The following is a 21299-nucleotide window of genomic DNA, read 5'->3' as shown; positions in this document are numbered from 1 at the left end:
CCATTAAAACTCATTCGGTTCAGACTGCTGAAAACGATTTGTTACATGACACAAACTAATGAGTTTTGAAAATATTTTAAAACCAATATAAATTGCATTGATCAAACTAATTCCAATTGACAAATGATATCATAGGCTGGAGGGTACCAATACAATTTAATTAACAACTTCTGTCGTATCGGGTTTCATTTGTGGAATTGCGATGGGCTTTTCGTTTGTATTTTTAGTGTTTTCTGTCAAAAAGTAATCCACACATATGGGATTTGACTGGCTCGCTGAATACATGTTTATTGATAACGTATTCAGAAATTTTATTATTTTGCAATTAAAAATATTTACGTAATCTATTGTATTTATATGGAAAAGAAGCTTCATGTGTTTACTTGTTGGTTGTACGGTTTTCGTTTTTATTTTGTCATGAACTAATTCACTAAAAGTCACTTTACATATTTAAAAAAAAAAAGTTTTAAATTTAAAATAAAAATAACACTAAGAAATTATTATTACTTATTTATTTTGTTTATTATAAGTTTCTTTTTCAGTACATAATTATATTTCTCAAGATATTAGTATCAGCAAGTATTTGATAAACTGTTGTATATTGAAGAGACGAAAGCCGCATTAAAGTTACGCAAGTTTGAAAATTTTCCATCAGGCAATTTACAATATTGTGCAAACTTTACATTTTTGGTTGCTTCGGTTAGCTGTAAGTAATCACTAAGTGGATAATCTATTTATAAACTTCTGGCACTAAGAGATTGATGAATAGCTTAAATTTTGAAATCTATGCGCAAAATATACTCAATTACTTAGACGCTTCAAGCTAACGGCCGGTCTCACCATAAAAAAAAAACATGGCCCGTAACAAACATTTACTATGTTATATATATATCTATCTATCTACCACGCAATATCCAGTTGCTGTTGTTAATGCTGTTCCGCTGTTATTTAAGACGTTCTTTTGTCCAAATTTTTATAGAGAACAATCGTGAGTCAAAATTCAGTTTAACTTGCTAATATAACTCACTTGTCTCTTATAATTGGGAAAATTTAAGTTAACTTTTTGTGTTGCGTCATTTTTGAAGATGTCCCTAAGGTATCTATATAAAAGTGGTTAGTTTCCTGTAAAAAAATATGCATTGGGAATACGGCTAATAGTGACTGAAATACAAAACAAGACAAGGAAATGAAGCACAATGTAAATTATTCTTCTGTTGAAACATATATCTGGCGCTAATCCCCGTAGGACAAATAAGGATGGCCCTAAAGATATTTTAATGTTGTTAATATATTGTTATGAGCTAAACAAGTGTAGTTAAATTAACCATCACAAAGGATGTGAACAACAAAGAACCGAATTAACAAAAGGGATTTCAGTCAAGGCGTTACGAAACAAAGAGAAAAAATTCGTATTTTCGACAATAATTATACATTTTTTATTAAGTTAAACATTTTTTTTAATAATTACGAATTTTTGGTTATCTGTTAATTTTTTTAAATAAATTCTTTGTTTTTGCAGCTGTTAAATAACAAAATGCTGCACTAATCAATTAGAAAGAAATAAAGAATCTAATCTTTACATAAAAGCGGAAAATAGTATCGTCGAGTCTACTATGTTTCTATTAATTATATTTTATCGGTCGTTACACCCAAGTCATGAAATTGTTGTTGAGAGGCATCCTCACTCTTCATGTTAATGAAGATCATATTATAAAATTATATACCTACTCTTAAATGTAGTAAAAATATTTTTTGAATGTTTTTAAAGATATTTTGCTAGATATTTCAAAACAACAAATACAAATCGCAATTTTAACTCAACATATCGATTCAGTCGGTAACATCCCACTGCTGGTCATAATATCCTTTTCTCCGTGTAGAAGGATTGGATTCCAGTCGATCACACTGCTTCAACTTGGGTTGGCGGATATATTCCCCACTATGAGTAACGATCGCTATCAGGCGTATAAGATGACAACCGGGACCGATAGATTATAGTGTTCTCCTAGACATGGTGAGGAATTGGGGAAACCTACAAGGACAGACATCCTAACCAGGAAAGAAATTATAGACTTTAAAAAAATGAAAATTGACGGTATAAAATATATGATATTGTAACAGAAAAATTTCGTCAGCGTCAGCCCACGTCCTAGCTTTACTAGGCAGTCATAGGACTGTCGATCTGTAGTTTTACTAATAAATCGCTCCCGATCGCTTTGATCCTATGGATGGTAATTTTAAATAAAAACCGGAAAGAAATATTTGTATAAATACAAATATCTATCACGAGCGGGAATCAAATCCGCAAACCGTCGGTGTTTAGCGCATACATGGCACACTCACTACTACGCCGGAGCGGTTGCTAAATTATACATAAATTGAAAAATTTTGGAACGAAAAATGATAATAATGTTTGAATACTGAACATCATATTTATTTCAACATTATACTCAGATATTTCAGTTGAATCCAATATTATATTTTGAATTTGGAAAGTTGTAGCAATTCCCTATAGAGACCAACTTCCAAATTTGGTTTATAATAAACCGTCAACTTCTATTCGTGAGCCAATTTGTCAACAGCTGTAATATTTATTTCCTGAATAAATATTGTAACCTATTTTATATTAATACTATAAAGAGAATAATTTCTCTCTTAGTGCTAATTTTGTTTTTAACTAAAAATATTAATAACTCTTCCTGGTAAAACAAGAGTAAGCAATGCTGTAAAAAACACTAAATAAGTACAAAAGACGGCTTCGTTCCTAAATAGCGATAGCTAATTCTATTTAAAAAATAAAAATTATTAAGAGCATTTATTTCTGTAAACACTTTTATTATTTATATTTTAAGTATTTTTTATTGTGTATTTACACTAATGATGGTATACTAGAGTCATCTACACAATAATTGCTGTCAATATACAAACGGAAAATAATGGTTGCATCTCTATAAAATAAAAATATTATGAAGGGCCAATCCTATATAATTAATTATTTTACAAATATACTAGGGCCGGTTGATTTACTGCGGTACGCATTTATCATCTCTGTAAACCAAAAGCGTATTACTATTCCCTGTAACGATAACAAATGTGTCATTATTGTTTAGGTTTTTTTTTTTTTATGTCACTAGGTCGGCAAACAAGCGTACGGCTCACCTGATGGAAAGCGATTACCGTAGCTTATAGACACCTGCAACACCAGAAGCATCGCAAGCGCGTTGCCGACCCAATCCCCAATCCCCCCAGGAGCTCTGGTCACCTTACTCGCCAACAGGAACACAATACTGCTTGAAAACAGTATTTTGTGAATAACTTACCGCCTACGGTAATATGTGTGCGGTGCGTCAAAAGAAGTTTTCACTTGAATAACAATAATTCAAACAAAGAATAGTATCTAATGTTTTTCAAACTATTTCTCAAATGTATAAATTATAATGAATTATAAGAAGTTTATTAGATTTTTTAGATGCCCGACGTTTTGGATACTTTATTTACAACAAACATGATCATGGGAGGTCCTCTCTTCCCAGTCAAGTTCCTTACTTTACAAATATTAAACTTTAAATTAATTTACCATGACATTTTCCTCAATAGTTAATCAAGACAAATCACAAAAGTGTTTTAAGAGAATGGTAAACGAAAGCATACTTTTAAATCGTGAGACGATTTAAAAATATGCTATAAATGTATAAGTTAAACGTTACTATTAGAATTTGAACATTTGTGATTTCTAAATGTGTTCAAATGAGCTCCAGATTTGCTTTCTTCCGCTTGCAGTTGCTTCCGTTCCACGCGGAAGGAACCGTTAGCAGAAGCTACTTAGTTAGCGTACGTTCTGAACTACTATAATAATAACATATAAATTAAAATTTGAACGTGCTTTAAGACTGAGTCAGTAGCATTCTGCTATTTTAGTTGAGTTTCAATGACTACTTTTATTTATTAACCGACTTCAATAAAGGAGGAGGTTACTCAATTCGACCGTATGTTTTTTCAATGTATGTTCGAAGATAACTCCGTCGTTTATGGACCAATTTTGATAAATCTCTTTTTTTGTTGGAAAGGAGATATCCCTTGTGTGGTACCATGGTAAGGAAACCAGGATCTGATGATGGGATCTCAGAGAAATCGAGGGAAACTCTCGAGAATTTGATGATTTTTAATTTAATCGAAAGTCGTTGAAAAGTCGATAATCGAAAGTGATCCATTTGGTCACATTAAAATTTCATCGAGATCTGATTACAGCTTTTGGAGTAATCTTTGATAATGCGTATTTACTTGACTATTTTTTTGTCTACCTACGTTGTATTACTTGTCGATATAATTGACGTCGGTTTTTCTTCGTTTGCCTGCAAACACAATTATTGTAACTGTAATAATTAGGTTTCATCTGTACGTGATCGGATAATCATTACGACACAGACAGAACTGGGGCAGCCTGACTGGGTAAGTACCTTAACCTTACATAAGATCACAGACAAATAATACTGCTATCAAGTAGGGTTTTGTTTCTATACTGAGTAAGGTGGCCAGAGCTCTTACTGAGCTATGGTAACCTCTTTCAGGTGGGCTAGAATTTTGTTTGTCACCCTAGTAGTATGTAAAATAGTATAGCTGTCGAGCACTATAATGAAGTCAGTGATCGACCATTCATTTACTAATATGACATGATTATAACAACAGGATCGTACCAGTATTAAATTTAAATTAATACAGTTAATAAGTTTGTTTAGTAGATAAGAACGTATGGTACAAAATAATGTGCTGTCGGTCTTAATGTCACTTTGATGAAAGCAAGGGTTCGAAACTTTGGGCATGAATCTGGTGTTATATGGCACCATTAGGGAGTTTATACGGCAAACAGGCTCCCCTTCAGGGATGTTATGTAAAGTGTCATCATAATACAGTCATTATACAGTACAAAATATATCAGATTTCGTAGTAAGTAGTTTGTAACAAATACTTGGTTTAAAATTACAAAATATGAGATAATTTTAATACATTTCTACATATTTCGTGCATAATGACTATGCAAAAAATCATAAAGTTGCATACTAAGAAAACTAATCAATATTTTAAAAATCTACAAAAAATATTTTTTCTTCATTTTAGGTCAACAAAACTTTTAACTAATCATATATACTTTGACCACTTAGCGTCGTACTTGTCATCTGTGGTATTTGTGACGAATAATTGTCTCGGAAACAAAATCTGGTATCCAGAACAAGTACTCCAAGTTTCAAGCGGGTCCTTTCATAAATTTTCCACTAAATTAAAGCGGAGCCCGAATGAGGAATTCACGAATCTGGAACGTAAATTAAGTTTAATGTAGACACATCCCTTTACGTAACGACTTCTGGTAGCAAAGTTTGAAAAACTGTACCGTCTCTGAGATATCGTTTCGAATTTCCCTATCTTCTATTCTCATTTTTAACCAACTGCAGAAGGAGGATAATTGAATTACGATGCTATATTACACTGTACTTTGAGTTTATTGTATTGAAGAGGTATTTGTAAAGGTTATCTTTATTATTATTTTGCAAAAACTTTATTTTTTTCAACCTCGTCTGTCTTTTCCTTTTATAACCAAGTGTTAATGTTCACCAACATTTTTTTACGCTTGCAGAAGATTTTGGATGCTTTGCAATCGTTCATCTTAAAAGTTTAGAGTTTCATAACTTAAGTACTGAAATAAATTCCGGTAATTTCATTTTTTAGTAACATTAAACATTGTATTACGAGTAATTGAATTACGACGCTCGCCCATTTGCAACATATGTTGGAGAGTTTCACCATTAACAAGCACATTCAGAATTTTTAATTGGCAGATGTCTGCCGTACATGTTGCTTTGTTAATTTTTCTTGTATCTTTGACAGTTTCAAAGATACAAGAAAGATTACATTTAACATAATCATATTCATCTATTAGCTGTGCCCGCGAATTTGTTCGCGTAGTCAGTCAGTCAGCTCAGTCTCTTGCAGTCCACTGCTGGACATAGGCCTCCCCAAGTTCGCGCCAAACGTGTCGGTTTTCCGCAATCCTCATCCAGCCTACACCGGCAATCTACGTAGATCGTCGGTCCAACGGGCCGGAGGATGTCCCAAACTGCGTGTGCCAAGACGCGTTCGCATAGAATTTAACAAAAAAATTATTTATCAGTTCGGAGAGTTATAAAATAAATAAATTTCTAAAATAAAAGTAGCCTGAGTTACCCCGAACTACATCAGCTAACATCAGCTAGTGAAAGTCCCGTCAAAATCGGTCTAGCCGTTTCAAAGATTAGCCGGAACAAACAGACAGACAGACAAAAATTGTAAAAAAATGTTATATTGGTATGTGTACCGTATATACATGCATATACGCTTCAGCCTGTAATATCCCATTACTGGGCATAGGCCTCTTTCCCCGTGTAGGAGAAGGATCAGAGCTTAATCCACCACACAGCTCCAATGCGGGTTGGCGTATATATAATATAAATATATCCAAATGCATTTAGTAAAAAGCGGTTATTGTAATATTACAAACAGACACTCCAATTTTATTATTAAATGTATAGATTCCGTTAAATCGGTATAAAAAATATTGATAAACTATTTAGGAAAAAGTTTTCCGCTTTATTTCGTACGTCTCTGAAAGGATACCAATTTTTATTTTTGTAGATTGATATACATTTCTCATAGTACATATTGGTCATGATATCTTTTTACTTTTTTTCTGGAGAATAAAATTCACCGAACCTTCGTTCGGTATTTGATTAATTTAATCATAGGTCTAGTACATATAAATCAAATAAAAGCGCTATTATTTGTAGATAATTTTTAAGTGCTAGGTAACAACTTCTATGACAGGTAAATTAACTCTGAACTTTAACGAGGGTGAATCCTATCGATCACTAGTAAAATAAGATCTCAAACATGGTTTCATCTATCAACGTGATCTCCGGTATCCGAATCTTAATAGCGTAGTAAATTTTAATAAAGCTTTCAGTTTCTTAGAATTTCTATTAATTACGCGATGTTTTTTATGTTACCTAATTCAATTTTTGTGTTTTAAGAGAAATAATAAATATATAGTTTAAATTATTCAGTCATCTATACATATAATAAAATGGTAGGAAAGTAACTAAGCCGATAAACATAATTAAATGAATATAAGTAGATAAGACAATTTTAAAGCAGCGCCATCTATGAGATTTTTTCTGTAGATATGAAATGTAAAGAAGAAACGGGTAAATGAATGTTATTTTAAAAGATATAACCGTAGGTATTTTTGGTGCTGTATAGCGTTCACGCAGACGACGTCGCGGGCAGCAGCTAGTTTTAAATTATAAAAGTAATTTAAAAAAAAATTATCTATAACGAAATAGCTCGGTAGTTTTTGGGCGTTGCAATTTACTTGTTACATGTAATTTTATGCGATGGTAAACTTACTACAAAAATGTACAAAATAAAAAGATAACTTAGACCTAAAAAGCAATAATGATTATATGCAAAAGAAAAAATCTGAAAATGTGCAAACAACCGTAACTAAAATGTCACTAAAGTAAAGCACATGATGAGTTTATAAATTCGGTTGTGCTCAAATATTTACCTTTAAGCAATATTATGTTATGTTTAATGTATTAACATTACCCTTTCAATGTTATTGTTTCTAAAATAATACAACAACTTTAATATGTACACGGAAGTTGTTATAATTATATTGTTTAATAAAATATAGTTATAACGTAAATCGAGTAGGCGAAGTCTAGGTATTTTTTTTTGAACTATACAAATTGGAGACGACCATGGTGATGTTGATGGTTTTATTATTCCGTCATTAAGCATTTTATTAATCTGGAATTCGAATTTTAGTTTGTGTACAGCAGGAAATCGGTATGATTTTGTGTTGACTTTAAATATATGTTTAGCTTAATTTCATTTAAATCGTGATGATCAAAAGAAATTGGAGATATATAAACTTATCTACAATGCGGTCTTTGATTTCTGTTTCAAACAATCAAATCGACGCAAAGAACGTCTAAAGATCTTGTATAAAATTACTTCAATAAAGTATTATTATAAATTGTACGTGTATATTGAAATACTAATTGTTCTTCTTTATAGTCTCTATATTTATGTCTATCTTTCTACTAATTGTCTGTTTCAGATAAAACTTTGTTAAATGTGTTGAATTTATAATACTTTTTTCTTAAAATATAGAACTTTTAACCGACTTCGAAAAAGAAGAGATTCTCAGTTCGACGGTATTTTTTGTGTGTGTTATGTCATAACTTTTTACTAGTTTCTCCGGTTCACATGATTCTTCTTTTAATAATAATAATAATTTTTATTTAATCACACTGGAATGTACTAAGATTACTATTTCTAATTACGTTTTTACGTTTCATTTACGTCAACATATCAAATATTGTTAATTAATAGTTATAAATATAAACGATATCTAGCTTTTCAGGTAGAGTAATAATAATGTAATATACCCTGAAGCCAAATAGTAATAATATGTCATTACTTACTGACGTTTCTAAATAACGCAAGATATCATTAAAATCTAATATATAAAATTCTCGTGTCGCGGTGTTTGTAGTTAAACTCCTCCGAAACGGCTTGATCGATTCTCATGAAATTTTGTGTGCATATTGGGTAGGTCTGAGAATCGAACAACATCTATTTTTAATCCCCCTAAATGTTAAGGGTAGTTCACCCCTAAATTATTTTTTTTAATTTTTAGATACATTATTTTTTTTTATTTTTTTATGATACAACATTAAAAAATACATATAACCCTAAATTTTCAACCCTCTACATTCAACCCCTATGTTTAAATAGCGTTTAGCGGCAAGACAACGTTTGCCGATTCAGCTAGTACTATTATAAAAATTTATTACGTTTGATTATTGACAACGAATTGGACAATTGGTCATCAGACATTGGTTGACAGTTAGCGAATTTTATAAGCTATTTTGTAGTCATGGACGGGATTTGATTTGAGCTAATTAAAATATTCCATATTGACCCGAACAATCCGGGTATTAAGGGTTTTAGCTGGGGTATTTCCGGATCTTTCACACATTACTCTTATTAGGGACGGCAAGTGTGAAGTATTTGATTAAATTCTGATTAAAATGTGTGATTATATCAGATACACGAGGTCTGCAGTTTGTTTAAGCGATTTGGAAACCACAATATTACGAGTATTTTCTTCATACTAGTGGTCGCCCAGTGGTCGAAATTCGACCGTAACTAAAATTTTAAATAATTAAAACCAAAAAATAATAAAAATAAAAAACTTTTTTTTTAAATTTTCACTTTGACTTTAGACTGACAATCAACAAAAGAGTATATAATATGCGTGTGTGTGTCAATACAACATATATTGTTGTAGTGTGTGTAAAAAAAAATTGGTACTCTGCACTTCTTCTCTATATAAATTGTGTACGAAATTTCATACTGCTCCGTCCGCGCAATTTTCGTAAAAAGGGTCACAAAGTTTTTGCTTCACGTATTAATATATAGATTATAATTCTAACTACAATTCACAGAACTCCTATATTTATTTAGGATATCCATTTTCGAATATATTAATATTCTCATTTGAAATCAAAATAGACGTTAAAAAAAAAAAAAAAAAAAAACTGGAAATGAATGTTATTCGTATTTCTGTTAAATAACAAAGCGTAGCTAGTTATTTGGAAGGTTCTAATTTTGAATAGCGAGCTTTTTGGTTGTTTTTTTTTTGTAATTTTATAATTTAGACTTTGTTTATTTGTAATTTTAATACAAAGATTTGTTAAAAATTAAAAAGAAAAAAATGCTTTTCTTGCTAAGATTCCTATTGGAACGAAGTTTTTTAAGGCAGGCTTGACATTTGGCTGGGCGACCGAACTGAAGAAAAATGTAATACTAAAACCGTAAGAAAAATATATAACGAAAGTGACGGAATATCAGTCACACGACTGTATAATATGACGTTTGTAAAACTAAAATGTTACTAGTAAACTGTGTGTTAAATTATTTATGTAATTTTATACTGTCGACAAAAATAAACAAAGACATTTTTTTTATTTCACTTAATAGTTTGAATTATTATTTTGTTTGTTTTTTTTTTTTTTACGGTATTTGTCATTTTCTAAAATACTAAATTTCCTAAATACTTTTATGTACTTAATTAAAAAACAATCAACAAAAAAAAAAAAAAAAAAAAAAATTAAGAACTAGAAAATATATATAAAATTAAACAATTTTTTTTCAAATTGTGTTGCTTCTATACTATCCGAAGGAACTTCGTTCCTACCTGGTGTCCCATGACACCACATAATTTTTTATTTATGTTTGTAGGAGGTTTTATTGTTTGACTAGCCCTTTGAACACAAAGGCAGTGACCATACTTTCCGTTCCGCTGGTTTCGATTTCTACCTCAAGTCGGGTTTTAATATTTAAGCATGTTTTATTTATATGTACACTCGATTAATTCAACTTGTAACATCCAACTGCTGGACAAGGCCACTTTCTCCATGTAGGAGAAGGTCGGAGCTTAATCCGCCATGCTATCCACTGCGGGTCGACGGATATATTTATGTACTACTATGAGCAAGGATTGCTACCAGGTATCTATGATAACCGGGACTGACAGATTAACGGTGGCTTTGTTAAGTTCGTGTAGCTGCTTATACGGCACACACACGTGACACCAAAGCGGTGTATATCTTTTTTTTAGTTCGACGTAAAAACGTTATCCTAACACGAAAGATGTATTTCTATAATTATCTTGATGTAATACTTTATTCCAAATTCATAAAAGTTTTGCGGTTGCGTTATTTAAAATGTACAAAATGTGTACGGTTTGTCACAATAAGTCTTGACTTTGTCTTTAAAGTTACGGGATTAAGATAGTTACGAAAATTAGATATTCTTAAAGAAATAATTTTCATTTTCGTTATTTTAATCTTTGTAAAAATAGTATAGACATGAAACTAATTTTCGTTGTTTTTCCTGATGGCTTTCTCTTTAAAATTTAGCTGTATACCATATATATATATATATATATATATATTATTTGACGCTTAAAATCTAATATATATATATATATATATATATATATATATATATATATATATATATATATATATTAGATTTTAAGCGTCACGTTGGCGCAACGGTCACAGCACTGGTTTGTGGCTGTTGCGTTAGCGCTTGCGGGTTCGATCCCCGCAAATGACAAACATTTGTATTGGCCATACAGATGTTTGCCATGGTCTGGGTCTTTTCACCGTGCCTCGGAGAGAACGTTGAGCCGTCGGTCCCGGTTGTTATCATGTACACCTGATAGCGATCGGTACTCATGTTACGGAATATATCTGCCAACCGGCACTGGAGTAGCATGGTGGATTAAGCTCTGCTCCGTCTCCTAAACGGGGAAAGAGGCCTATGCTCAGCAGTGGCATATTACAGGCTGAACCGATAATAGATTTTAAAAGGGTTGGTTAAAGATTTAAAAAAACAATTGATTTATTGCCGATGATGATTTTATATCGATAAATATAATAAAATAAGTGAGATTATGTTATTTTTGGGAAAAGCTGAAATTTTTTAAAGTAATTTTGCAATAATATAAATAGAATATTAAATATACAAGTTCTTTTAAAAACCTATTAGAATCAAATAGGTATATATCGACTTTGATTTTTGGCTTGAAGGAACATAAAAAAACGTCGTAATTAGAGTCAATATTTAAGGAAATATTTAATAATACTTATGCTTACCAAAGTATAGAGGGCACTCGCGTAAGCTGCGTGTTTAACGTGCAAAGTTCTGCAGCAAGAAAGTGTTGTGTCTTGTTCGTGAGCTGTCCACGCTTTCATCTGTCAAAGAATTATAATATTAGACATATTTAAACTATTCTAATTTTATAAATAGCATAAATTCGATCTCTATTAGGACAGATATTTGTATTGCCATGTAGACGTTTTTCCTGGTCAGAGCTTTTGAACATGTGTATTATGAGTGTTTCCGGACCCCGACAAAGGAGAAAATCCTACAGGTGCCCGTTGAGTTTAAAATATCAAACAGGGTTTAATTAGAAATATTACATTACAGACTAGTACTTTTAGTATTACAAAGATATTTTTTATTTCACATATTATGGCTCCTGAAAAGTTAGTGTGATTATAATTATGAAGCAAGCTGTAATACCTACTTGGTAACTCGGTCGGTTCAATGATTTCGATGATACAATGATTTCAAGATTCAATGTAATGTCTTAACATAACAAGAATAGTGTAGGTACTTATAGAAAATAAAAAAAAAGTCATTTACATTTTTATTAAAATCTATAACAACATTTAAAAAAAATGCAACAAAAAAACCTTAAAATCATATGCGCAATTAAATAATTTTATAACTTATAATTAACTGTCATAATTTAAATGTTAAATAAAATAATTATGTCATTTGCAGGCTTTTGTGACGAACAAAAAATAACCTAGAATTTATCGTCATTTAAAATATAAAATACGACATTCAAATTACCTTTGATTTAACAATGAAGCTGCAAAAAGTTTTAAATCACTACGCATAGTATTGTTACTATTTATTTTTATCGTATTTATTCGTGAGTTTCAGACGAAAGAGCGTGCACTCATCACCGCGGTCGCGTGCTGACTGAAAATTGAAAAGGCTATTTGTAAGGCGGTGTTGTACAGTCGTACCTAACGCTGGCGTTAGGTCGACTGAGTAATTCGTATCAGAACTATTATCATGAAACTTTAATAATATATTTGACAATTGATGTATAAAAAACTGTAAAAAAAATCATCATTATTGTTACACATACACGTAGTAATTGTATACTTTTGGTCTAAGATCCGAACCTAAATCTATCTTCACTGAGCTGATAATAGAATGAAACACATTTTATAATAAATTTAGTATATCAGATTATATATTAAAAATAGGTTGTCTAAAAAAATTCAGGACTGACTATTTATAATTATTTAAAAAAAAAATTGAAAATTGCAACATCAAGATAATAAGCAAATTTTAATCTGACTTGATAGTATGTACTTATACCATTTTTATTTCAAAGTAACGTTAAAATATTGATTCTCGTCGTTTTTTGAATAAATCAGATAGAAATTCCCACATTAAAGATAATATTGATGTGGACTCTTTACCTTACCTAATTAGACAAGTTTTTATTAAATTATGTTATTGAAAAATACCCTTTTGAATGTAAATAAAAATGTAGTAGAGTAAAAATGGAGTAAACATTATTATGTTTCTCCCACTCAAGGTAAAAGAAACCTGAATCCTCCGTCACCGATAATATGAAACCTGATAAAAATAATATTTACCAAACCACTTACTTGGAAAACTTCGGGAGCTTCGGAACAATCTTGTTAAGGTAAATGTAAATACGGACGCATAGGTAAGAAGATTTCTCTGACATCTTCTATGCCTTGCCATTATACTTCTAAATTGTATTTTATGTAGCCCGTTTCTTAAGAAAATAAAGTTATATAAAAACTGTTATTTGTTTTGATTGAAGTTCATTAAAATTGAAGTAAACTTTTTTTTGGAGAATATACAGAAACTCGAACTGACATGAAAGATAATAATAAATAGTTCGAGGGGAAGTCACAAGCATAACATCGATATTGCGAAGTCAGACGTGTGACCAAGCTTGGTGTGGCACTGAGCCAGTTAAATCAATATTGATATTACAATGACACTAAGTGAATAAAATATTATTCTTATTCTAGGGCTATCTAAATCTATAGCACATCTTTATCTAAATATTTAGATAAAAATAAAAGAATGATCTTCTTTAGAAAAAGTAATATATTATATAGTGACATATTAGTAATTAATATATTTCTATGATTAGCTTTTTTCAATTTTAAGATATTGCTGATATCAAATCGTGTCTAAAACGTAATTTAAATACGTAAATTAATCGTCCCTTTACCAAATATTCACATTTATCTGACTGACTTCAAAAACCGATTTTGATGATTCTTTATTCGAAAGTTGGCGATTGTCATTTGTAAGGTACCAACCACCATTTAAATAGCGAGATCTGACGAGTAGTTTTTGAGCTATCCCGAATTAATTATAAAATTTTTTATTGAGTATTTCATATGATTTTATTTAACATGTAAAATATTTTAACTATGTATGTTTGTTGGCGTGGAATCTTGCAAGTTAATTTTAAAGTATAGCTCTTCAACTGATAGAGTTGAAGTTTTGTATATCCGTTTACTTTGATTGACATTGCATGGTTAGATATGTGACGTTAACCTAAATCTAATATGATGGAGCAACAACTTTGTCGGAGTAGTTATTTTTAATTAACTCATACAATATGGGTATCAAATGAAAGATTCTCCTTAAGAAACCTTGTATATGAATCACTTCTTCAGCCTTTTGCAGTCACTACTGGACGAAGGTCTTCACAAATTCGCGTCAAAAATGGCGAACTCATGTGTTTTGCCCATAGTCACCACGCTGGGCAGGCAGGTTGGTGACTGCAGGGCTGACATTGTCGCACCGAAGACGCTGCTGCCCGTCTTCGGCCTGTGAATTTCTAAGCCAAGAGTTGGATGGTTATCTCGCCATTGTTCGGCTTTATACGTTCCAAGGTGGTAGTGGAACAGTGTTATCCTCCAGTCGCCTCTTACGACACCCACAGGAATAGAAGGGTTGGCTATATTGGCTATATTGGGTTGGTTACAATGCCGTAGCCACACAGATTAATACACACGAATACAGCTTAATACATAATACAGCTTGTATATGAATATTGTGCCTATTTAAACTCCAGTTATTTAGGAATTCAAATAAATAAATAAATAAATAATTATTTAAAAATTATCATATCATAGTTATATTGAATATTATTTTTACAGTACAATAAATAGTAATTGAGATTCACAGCGTTAGAGAGAGAATTCACTTTGATTTACTTGTAGTTACATTATAATATTTTTTTAATCCTACCTATTTAATTTATTTATTTATTGAAATTGTAAGTAATTATGCTACTATGTATGTTGAATGTAACTTTAATATTACTATAGTGACCTTTATTTTCTCAAAATGTATTCTTTTTATATCTAACATTAGTCATTAATATTTTGATCGACCGATTTTGATAATTCTTTCTTTTTACTGGGTATACCGATTTTAATGATTTTTAATTTAATCGAAAGCCGATGTTTATCATGTGGTCACATTTAAATTCCATTGAGATCTGATTACAACTTTTCGAGTAATCTTTGATAATGCGTATTTACTTATCTTTTTTTTCGTCTACCTACGTTGCATTACTTGTCGATATAACTGAAGTCGGTTTTTCTTCGTTAGCCTGCAAACACAATTATGTTTCAATAAACTACTAGACACCAATCATTATATAAGTTTATAACGTTGTCTTGTGGCTTATATTATATTTGTCATTATATGCCCCCGATAAACAGGCAACGTTCTTTAAAACATACACTTTTTTCTTTTCATCTAACAATTATGTATAATTATAAATAAATATTTCAATGAACCCCAATTAAAAGTAATCAAAGTACTTTTAAAATTTCTTATTGATCTTTCAATTATATTTAAACTTTTCTCAGTTTGTCACATAAAACAATTCTTAATTTTGCGTAGGAACAGATAACGCATTAATGTTTAATATATAGTTAACATATTTTTATCCAACAAAACTTACAGAAAAATGCAAATTAAATGAAAACTTTCAAGGCGAATAAAATTTAGGGAATATCCATAAGTATTTAAATATATTGTTAATAATATGAACACACAAAATTTAATTTAAATTTCTCGTACAAAAAAAAAAACGAAAATAATATTGACGACGCGTTGGCACAGTGGTCATAGTACTGACTGTTGTGCTAACGGTCGCGGTTTCGATCCCCGCTCACGACAGATATTTGTATTGGCTATACAGATATTTATCGTGGTCTGGGTGTTTGTGCTTGTGTATTGTGTGTGTGTTTCCGGACCTCCGAGACAGGAGAAAATTCTACTGGGGGCCGTTCAATGTTAAGCGCTTATTTATTTATTTATTATGTAATATTAGTATTGAAACTCGTTTTTACAATCCTTATACGATTGTAGTTATCATATTTTCATTTCTTGTTTATTTTTTCCCACCTTGTGTGAAGTAAAATTCATATTTCTTTAAATTTCAAGAGTTCATAATTTCTTATCAATTTGACCTGTTGTTCATATCAGCAGTACAAGTATATATATAACAATTTTCCCGTTATTGCAGGGTATCAGTCTCAAACAAATACTTCGTTGGTAATAACAGTATAACAAGTATTTTTTAGTTGTTTTGGTTTATTTACTTGCAGTTAATACCAATAAATATTGAATATCAAGATGCATTCATCGTCTGTTTTAATTTTCGTTATGTGTTTGTTTACTATTATCGTTACAAATGAATGTAATCCGATGCCCAGGTGAGTTAATCATTGATTTGATTTACAAACAATGTACAATAGAAGATAACAAAATACGTTCGTATTTTTGAACTTTGTATGGATTATTCAAATGTTTAGCAAAATCGTAATTTTATCTCTTTACTCTACCTAAAGTTGACTTGAATATCGTTGTACCAGCGATAAAGCCACCCCTTGTACATACTTTTTATTAGTTTTATTTCATTTTTATAATAAAATATGTTTTAGCGTAAAATAAAGATTATTTGTAGTATATTATTACTAAATCTTTGGAACGTGCTTGTAAATACCTAATCACGACATCTCGTATTGCCATATTTTATAGATAAAAAACCGTCAATCAGAGCTCAATCCATTATGCTGCTACTTTACGAATTGAGGGATATACATTCCCTTTTTTGAATACTAATCGCTATCAAAAATCTATGATAACCGGGGCGACAGCTTAACGTGTAAAACGATTATATGGTCATTATTAATAACAGCTTCATTATTAAATTTCGCGTACATGTATTATATTTAAAATAGATATCAGACAGCATTTCGTATTACTCTCGTTTTTTATTCTGTTGGAATTTTTACATATAACAACAACGTCATACCCCATTCTCGTCACAATAATATTCTCAGACTCAATAATTCATCTGAAATTTTTTATATTTGTATCATCCTCAAAATTGACAATTAATGTCACTCTTTTTAGTATTTCTTACTCAAATGTGCCAATAATAAGGTACAAAAGTAACTAAATTTTAATATTATTATCCATACATTGTGTATATTTTTATGAATTTTATTTATTTCCAGGGATCGTATTTACCAGTATACTGGACCTCACCACGGATACAATTCTCACAGTTATCATGATAAATATTTCGAGCAAAGTAGGAACGAAAGTAAAGACAGCGCAGAACATAGTAAAGAACAATTAACTGCAACTGGAAAAATCTGCCACAATTGTAGATTTAAAGAAATTGGAAATGGCTATAAAAACATTAACGAAGTGGTTATTTACAGTTCGAAAGAAGAACCAACGTTAAAAAATCACTAAAAAACAATTGTTAAAAGACTTCCGTCCTCCGTCAATCAAAATTTTTTGCATCAATATTATTTTGTACTATTGCTGAAGCAACTTGTTCATATTCATATTTAATGTTATATTTTATTACTTTAGTATAGGTGTGAAAAAAAATAAAATAAAAGTATTTTGTGAGTTTTGTTTTTTATGATTGTTACAAATATTAACATTTAATTTAACTTTTGCTTTATAAAGGCAATCAATATATGCATTAAAACTTTAGGCGATATATATTTTATACTTAATATTATAAAAATTAATAAAAAAAATCTGTTTACTACCTACACAAAAAAAAAAAAAACATATAAATATTATACTACAAGTAAAATTTGTACTGTTATGTTCCGTTTTTACATTGTTCATTTTTATTACATATGTTTTAAAATAATCTAGTGGACGCCTTGAGGTCGAAATTCGATCATAATTAAAGAAAACCAAAACATTATGAAAATTAAGAACCTCTTTTATTTTATTTTTAAATCTGACTACAGACTTTGACAACCAACAAATTAAAGAGATATGCGTGTGTGTGTCAAATACATGGTAGTGTGTGTAATGTATTATTTTATTGATTTAATATATTTATATGCATGATTTTAAAATAATATTAGCATTTTGCACTCCTCTGTATAAACTATATGTGTGAAATTTCATACTCCTCTATATGCGTAATTTTCATAAAAAGGGGTGCAAATTTTTTGCTTCACGTATTAATATAAAGATAGAACTGTTCTCTCTGTTTTCACATACTACAGAATATATCAAATAAGTATAATCATATCTGTAAATGCCATTTATTGAAACCAAATTTTTATCATACAATATTCAAAGCTTACGCATAATTAGCACAACTATTTTGTTAATTATAACCATTTTAAAAGCTGACGGAGTCATATTCTTTAAAGAAGAAGAAGAGGGACCATTTTGGTTATTTATAACTGTCGTGTTAGCCATAAATAGTAATTTTATTGACATTTTTGTAACCATTGCCTATTTTGTAGAAATGGCAATCGGAGCAATTTACGAATTCGTCGGAACCCTCAGAGATGTCATCATATATATCCAGGTCCCTGATATCACCCGTTAACCTGTAATATAAAGCTATATTTAATATACAATTACCACCTAAACAAAGATACATATAATTACATGCTACGAGACTTTACACGTTCAAAGAAATACATTCTCCAATAAACCATCTGTATTATTTATAGTCATTTTAAATCGTTATTAGAATATAGACAATCTTTTAGTCAAATCTTTTATTTTTTGACTACATTAATTAAAATTATATAAAAGTATATCTATATCAATCGACCGCTCAACAACACACATATATTAAGTTGCATAAAAATATGTTACAAATTACGATATATTATCAATATAAAAATTCTGCTCAAATATTTGGCAAATTTTGCATAGCATTTATACATTAGGTAGTTCACTGCATACTATGTCACCAGGCTAGTCAATAACATTTAAATAACTATAATCATGAATAATAATAATATATCCGAAGAATAAAACAAACTGATAATTTCGATCTAAATACTTAGTTATTATTAAAAAAAAAAAAAACTCACATGTTCTTTATCGGTGTCGCTTCGCTGAATATAAACAAAACAAATAAGCATAGAACTTTTATTATAACTGATTTGTTCATTTTAGCCTTAAGAATAATGCAATCTTATATACCAAATAAGTGTATTTATTACATTAAGTTAAAACTCGTACAATGGATGACTGTGGATATTGCTATCAATTTGCTTATTTTATATACATATGACTGTTTTGAACTGGTATGAGGTCATTCTGATAAACAATTTATGTGTATAAATAAAAAAAGCACTGGTAAAATAATTTCATATTTTTTAAATTTGTATTAGGTACTCTTTGCTACAAAGGGATTTAAAAAAAAATGAAAAAGATCAATTTACATAACAAGACACTTAAACTGGAAAATAATAAATAATAACACAAATTATTAAAGGCGTCATAAAAAACTTAAAAATTAATATTAACAAAGGGAAGGTTATCACAAGTTCTATCACAATTTACAAACAAATAATTAAGTTAGTCCTATTGAAAATAGACAGCTCGCCATAACTCTGCTATTGACCTGTATCTCTTTCTCCGGGTCGTCATTAATTATAGTTATATCGTCATTAATTATATTTATACATATATAGTTATTTATTACATAGTACAAATTACTACATTTTTTAAGTTAAATATTACTTTTCTATTCCTAGAACTATTAAACAAGTAACTTTTTGTCATAAATGAATCAATCATAAGCTCACTTAAGTTCAGCGCCATGACTTATAAGTTGAGGTAGCATGCTGAGCGAGACCGATTTTCGAGCGCTATACATGTGATCGTAGTGTGAAATAAAAATGAAAACTTTATTTAATAATTCATTGTCTATCTCCACTTTTTATACTTTTTGTAAGTTTGAAGGAATAAACGATTTATTTATTTATTTATAAAATATACTGATATATTTTTTCTATTTCACCATAAAATATCACTTCATCTATTTGGACCCTATCCTTATATCTGAATCTATTAGTATTTTTTTAAACACAAAAGTACAGTTGCAAAAAAAATCAAACAAAAAAATTACAACATACAAACATTAGGTACACAAGTTTAGGCTTAGGTAACGTAGGTATCTAGTTTTATCCAGCAACCTTAACATAGTCACAATATTCAATTAATGCTAAATCCTAGTGTCTCGATAGACATTACTTTCTTATTATATTCTCGGCTTTATTAAATATTAAAATAAATAATTTAAAGCCTCTAGCGTAGACAGAGAAAAAAAAGTCGTGAGGTAGAATCCTGAGCGAATTTTCAAAGTTTTTTTATTAGTATGTTACATAAGCTTTAAATATATATTTTATTATTATATTATTCTTAAGTTCAATGATTACACTACATACATATATACAAGTCATGCTTATAAAAGCGTATTAAAAAACGAGTATGCTTTAGTTTAGACCATACTAATGAAGTAATGTTTCTGTACAATAGGCCTGCACTGTGTCTTAAATATACGAAATGTAACTAGCTATGAGAGAAAGACAGAAAATGTGTGTCTGCTCCTCTCTCTCCTACTCCGTTCACCTCGCCCAATCACACTTTTCGTAACGCTCTCGTCACGCATTTATCACATTACTCCCCAAATCAAGCGTGCGTAAAGAAATTTTACACTTCAAAAAGGTGATTACTTCAAACTTACTGTAATACATCGTTCCATGTCACTTTGCTACTTCGGATCCTTCACAATTATGAACAAAAACAAAATGTAGAATATAACTTTACTAATTAATGATCATTTACGCATCTATAATAAGTAACAGCCGATGTTAATAACCTTTGATTCTTTGCCTTTGGCCACTTTTGACACGATAACATTGCAAAATAAATATTCTTTATACTTTTATCTCGTTGGGTTTTCACAACGTCAAAAATCCCTAGTGTGTCAGATAATTTAAATTCCTTAATTGTTATGATAACGATGATATGTCTAACAGATATAATGAAAGTAAATTTACATACAAGCTGACCTGATGAACTTCGCAATGCTGTATATTTTTTTTATTTTTTTCGTATATAGCGACCTAAATATAACAAACACAAGAAAAAAGAATGATCTAAATTTACAGCCATTTGATAATTTAAATTTGATAATTTTTACAAATATAGGTTTGAATAAGACGGCAATATATTAAATA

The 21299-nt window shown here is 30.1% G+C and overlaps 2 protein-coding genes and 1 long non-coding RNA gene across 3 annotated transcripts in view; 1 reads left to right on the top strand and 2 right to left on the bottom strand.

Annotated features, from left to right (window-relative positions):
- LOC123669937 overlaps positions 1-11864 on the bottom strand; it is a 60243-nt gene extending 48379 nt beyond the window's left edge. Inside the window, exon 1 of the mRNA XM_045603450.1 lies at positions 11766-11864. Within this exon, the coding sequence (XP_045459406.1) occupies positions 11766-11864 (99 nt within the window). The remainder of the gene's footprint in view (positions 1-11765) is intronic.
- Positions 11865-16295: 4431 nt separating this feature from the next.
- On the top strand, positions 16296-17657 carry LOC123669936. Its single transcript, XM_045603449.1, has 2 exons — positions 16296-16481; positions 17289-17657. The coding sequence occupies exons 1-2, from the start codon at positions 16402-16404 to the stop codon at positions 17530-17532; spliced, it is 324 nt and encodes a 107-aa protein (XP_045459405.1). The 5' UTR covers positions 16296-16401; the 3' UTR covers positions 17533-17657.
- A 682-nt stretch (positions 17658-18339) lies between these two features.
- On the bottom strand, positions 18340-19300 carry LOC123669935. Its single transcript, XR_006745829.1, has 2 exons — positions 19143-19300; positions 18340-18647 (listed from the first exon to the last, which is right to left on the bottom strand). It is a non-coding gene; the product is annotated as an uncharacterized LOC123669935 (long non-coding RNA).
- Positions 19301-21299: the final 1999 nt, after the last annotated feature.

The sequence above is a fragment of the Melitaea cinxia genome, chromosome 4 (assembly GCF_905220565.1).
Source record: "Melitaea cinxia chromosome 4, ilMelCinx1.1, whole genome shotgun sequence".
Classification (NCBI taxonomy): Eukaryota; Metazoa; Arthropoda; class Insecta; order Lepidoptera; family Nymphalidae; genus Melitaea; species Melitaea cinxia.
Note: the sequence above shows the minus strand (reverse complement) of the source record. Positions and strands in the feature narration are given on the sequence as shown.